Consider the following 4100-nt stretch of genomic DNA (forward strand, 5'->3'; position numbering starts at 1 on the left):
TCCAGTTCAGGGAAGGGCTGTGATATTCGTAGGTCGACGCCCAAGTCACCTGAGCCGGGGTCAAGGCCCTTGAGGGCCATCAGGAGTAACCCACCTTCCGTGTCCCTTTGGACTCAACGATGCAGTGACTCGCTGAATATGTACGTACACTACCGACAAATCTGATAGAAAAAGCGTAAAATACCATCTCTTGATTCCACTGTATTGCACCCTATGCTGTCCACAAGTAACATCTTCGTGCCGGTAGCTTTACACCATTCGTTCACAGCCTCAGCGACCCTACTGCCGCAAGAGTGCATAGATACCAATACCAAATTGAAGGGGGGCACAACACCAGGAGGAAGGCTGAGCAGGCGCTGTGATACGTAGGTTCGGATGTTCTGAAGGACGTATGCAAACTGACGAGCTGGAAGGGGAGTACCTCCACAATAGCATGGCCATAGACATCAGGATTGAGCTCGAGCAAGAGGTTGCATACTGCTACTGCTCGGGGTATGCCCAGATCCTCCCCTGCAACGATAGAGTAGTATTCACCACAGAGTGGTAGAGTCTTACTCCGGACGAAGAAGTTCTGCCCGAGGTCTCGTTCGGACACAGTGAGGTCGTCTACTACGGTGAAGTTGCCGACTCCCGGTAGCACCTATGATGACTGAGTTGCAACTAGGCATGTAGGAAAAGGCATTACTAGGTTCTTCAACGTCTCGGACACCACCGATGTCGACCCTAGCGCCAGGATCTGATGGGAGCCATATTACTATGCATAGGTGTCTGGTAGAGTAGCATACTTTGGAGTCCATCAACGCCCTCTGTCCATGCCCTCCCCACAGCCGTATCTGTCTATCGTATTTGTCATCAGTGGCCATCCCTTATAGACAACTACTACGACCTTTTACCACCCCTGGTGATAACTCAAGATCAAAAGAGTAAATGTCAAGCTTGCGACTGGTTATGAATGGCTCGCCGTCATGCACTACTTACCGATCATGAAACAGTGGGGGCTCTAAGAAGGCCTTTGAGATTAGGTACAGCCATCGGAGAAGTTACTACGACTCTACGAAATGTCGTAGAGGAAGGCAGAGAAGCACGACCCCGACGTGAAACAGAGAAACCAGACCAATGCCGAGGACCTCAGGATCAATGCAACTAAATGCCAGCAAATAACACTATATATCTAGGAGCTTGAGAGCTGCCAGTAAGTTCGCGAGGACGCTCTTATCAGCGATACGCGATCCGGGCAGTAGTTTTCGAATTGATGATGATGGAGAGTCTCCATCTCTCGTGAGAGCACGAGGAATACCATGCGGTGTCTACTCTTGAAAAAAAGGTGATAAAAAGAGCAGCTCCTCGGGGACAACTCAGCTCCCCTCTCATCACAACAGTCCCAATGGTAATAGACTCTTAGAACTGCATATGAGCTCTTGACGGGAGCGTGATTGTCATAGAGTATCACGCAATAGGGCATGAGATGCGACCATGAGCAGATGACTTACATATTATAGGGAAGTAGGAGTTGATCTGAGCGATAAAAGGGAGGTAGCCGATCAGCACAGTTGGGCCTTACGTCTAGGAAAATACATAGAAGCGGATGAATGTACCACCGATGACTGCCAGGACCACCAAAGCCGTCTGGAAGGCCGCAGTGGTCAATGCATGGCTTACTAGCCTAAGAATATAACCCTTAGGGTAGAACGATGTAGCGACTAGGCGTGGACCACTTAGAGATGCGTACACTATCCCACGACTGCGTTCTCCTCACCTACTAGTCGAGGCGTTACCACAACTCCCTGAATTGGCGTGTGTATTGTCCAAGGGGCTCCCTTCTAAGGATTCACCAGAAGGATGTAGGAACATCGGTCTTACACTGTGACACCGTATACCGAGAGTTTTGCTATTGTCGGGGAAGTTCACCGAAATAACTGATGTATGAGGACGGCTCTTCTCGTCGGGCGGCGTGCTATACAATTTCAGACGGAGGAGCTCGCCCGAGGGTTGCTCGATCGTATCGATTTTCCACGGTGAACAGTGCAGTACGATAAGAGGGCACACAGTAAATTTCCAATGCCTATCTGTTGACCCATGGACCTGTGCTACTACTACTTGCGTTGGGAGCTTGTCGTCGCCTCCTCCTCCACTAGTGCAGGGTAAAGTGAATGCCCTATCGCCGGTTACTACAGCCTGCTGATAGTAGCGAAATCCAACACTACAATCGCCCTCCATCTGCTCTTGCTGCAATGGTGATGTGATATGCTGCAACATAAACTTTTCATGCAACTTGCAGGACAAGCGCAAGATCTCTTTGGGAAGATTGCAACACTCGCAGTGAAGGACGCGACGTGAGATTCCTCGTAGTAATTTCCAAACTTAGTGGGCGTAAGCGTCGATCACAACAGGCCAGAGACGAGCTCCCTGATGGACCGAGGGAGAGGAACGATGGATATAGCCGTATATCTCCCAGGAAAGGAAATGCGGATATGCATACTGACGGGTTCACTACCGCATATGCCTTGCTACGCCTGTCGAGGTCGACACGTCTAAGCGCTTGTCCATCTGAGGAAGATAACGTATCGGCATTATGTCCTTGGTTTACCTTTCCAACTAACTGGCGAGAATATGAGCACTTCCCTTGTCGTGACCATCAGCCACGTAGTTGAGCAGTTGAGCTCGTGCTGAAATCGGTCGGCAGCAATGGCTACTCTCGGTCTATGATAGTTACCTCTCTTTTCCCTCCTCTCCTCTATGGTCGTGTCTGAAGTTTCCGAGATATTCCCAAGGGACAGTCTACATGAAGGTCAGCATGTCACCAAGTCGGTCCGGCGATTCCGTATCGTACGGAACCTGGACATTGCGTTCCACTCGCTGCATAGGGAGACTAATGTCCCTTGGGACGAGCCTCTATTCGAACCCAGTCCACCCATGATCCGAGTAAGCCCAGGCGTGCGTTCTCTCCAAGTGCTCGATCATGATGTGGTTCAGTTCGCTCACTACCATGGGATGGATAAGCTGAGCATGACATTGTCGTTGCGGAATAAGGACACTGTGTCGAGGCGTGTGCAAATTCTACCTCCCCAAGTGGACCACTTCAAGGTACATACCATTCCTATTGATCCTCCTGCTGGGTAAGCGATCTCAGGTTACTCGTAAGAGCGGCAAGGATCGATACGATCTCGTAGCCCCCGGCATGGAAGTGTCGTTTCTCATCAAATTTCATCCCGATACCCGAGCTGATTATTGTCATGATCTGGAAGTCGTCACCGAGCGAGAGATATTCATAGTCCCTATACGAGCCTTCGCGGGCGTGCCAAAGCTCGAGGTTCCTCGACGACTCGATTTCGGCAATGTCGGTTGAGAGTGTACCGTCCCGTGAATCACGCGTGCTTTGACTGTAGGTCTTAGTAAAACACGGCGAGTCTCGCGTGGTATATGTGAGGAACGTTGGCGATGTAGCTGCTCAGTACTCCGTCCATTTAGGCCCCGACGAACGCTCTCTCCAAGGTATGTCCCTACCCGGCGTTCATGAGTTGGTCTTATCGTAATCAGATTCAATTTCTGATGTATTTTACTGCATCTCGGGCGGCAGCGGTTTCGTAGAAGCGGGTGAGGGTGTTCAGCTGGAGCTGGGTTTCAGGCCGACTGCTTTGGAACACTACTGTGGGACTGTTGCTATTCGGTGAGTTCAATGACAAGCCCATTCGTTACTGAACCAGCTTAGGTATTTCAACCCAGGGGAGACCAATTGGTCGCTACCGAGCGAAGACCATCGGACCAGCGGAACTCAGACGAGCATTGTAGAGTGCGAGGGGACAGGAGTCACTGGCGACGTTGAATTCAGCGCCAGAAGTATTCAAATGGACAATACCTACATCGCACTAAGTACGGTTTGTGGGAGCGACCGAAATGGTCGGAAAGTGGTTCTCGTTAAGGTACGCGGAAAAGTTTTGTCATCAGCAATAATTCGGATGTTATCGTCGAATTTTCGTGGCGGGCCTTTGCAAGTGACCAGAAGGATGCAGAGGAGAGGGAGAAGGTGTTTGTCCAGCTTGGGCAAGAGCAGACTGAGGAGCAGCTCTATACCCTCGCACTATGCACTGCTGCTGCTGAGG

General features: G+C 50.6%; 2 protein-coding genes across 2 annotated transcripts; one reads left to right on the plus strand and one right to left on the minus strand.

Annotated features, from left to right (window-relative positions):
* Positions 1 to 90: 90 nt before the first annotated feature.
* Positions 91 to 863, minus strand: Pmar_PMAR025457 (ubiquitin-activating enzyme e1, putative; the record flags this gene model as incomplete). Its single annotated transcript, XM_002786766.1, has 5 exons — positions 91 to 199; positions 306 to 510; positions 556 to 640; positions 686 to 736; positions 786 to 863. Coding segments are annotated over 5 exons (528 nt in total), but the record flags the coding sequence as incomplete, so codon positions are not given.
* Positions 864 to 2736: 1873 nt separating this feature from the next.
* On the plus strand, positions 2737 to 3920 carry Pmar_PMAR025458 (hypothetical protein; the record flags this gene model as incomplete). The annotated part of the gene is made up of 6 exons (XM_002786767.1): positions 2737 to 2922; positions 2974 to 3084; positions 3131 to 3337; positions 3387 to 3492; positions 3538 to 3667; positions 3710 to 3920. Coding segments are annotated over 6 exons (951 nt in total), but the record flags the coding sequence as incomplete, so codon positions are not given.
* Positions 3921 to 4100: the final 180 nt, after the last annotated feature.

The sequence above is a fragment of the Perkinsus marinus genome (assembly GCF_000006405.1).
Source record: "Perkinsus marinus ATCC 50983 genomic scaffold scf_1104296931256, whole genome shotgun sequence".
Taxonomy (NCBI): domain Eukaryota; phylum Perkinsozoa; order Perkinsida; family Perkinsidae; genus Perkinsus; species Perkinsus marinus.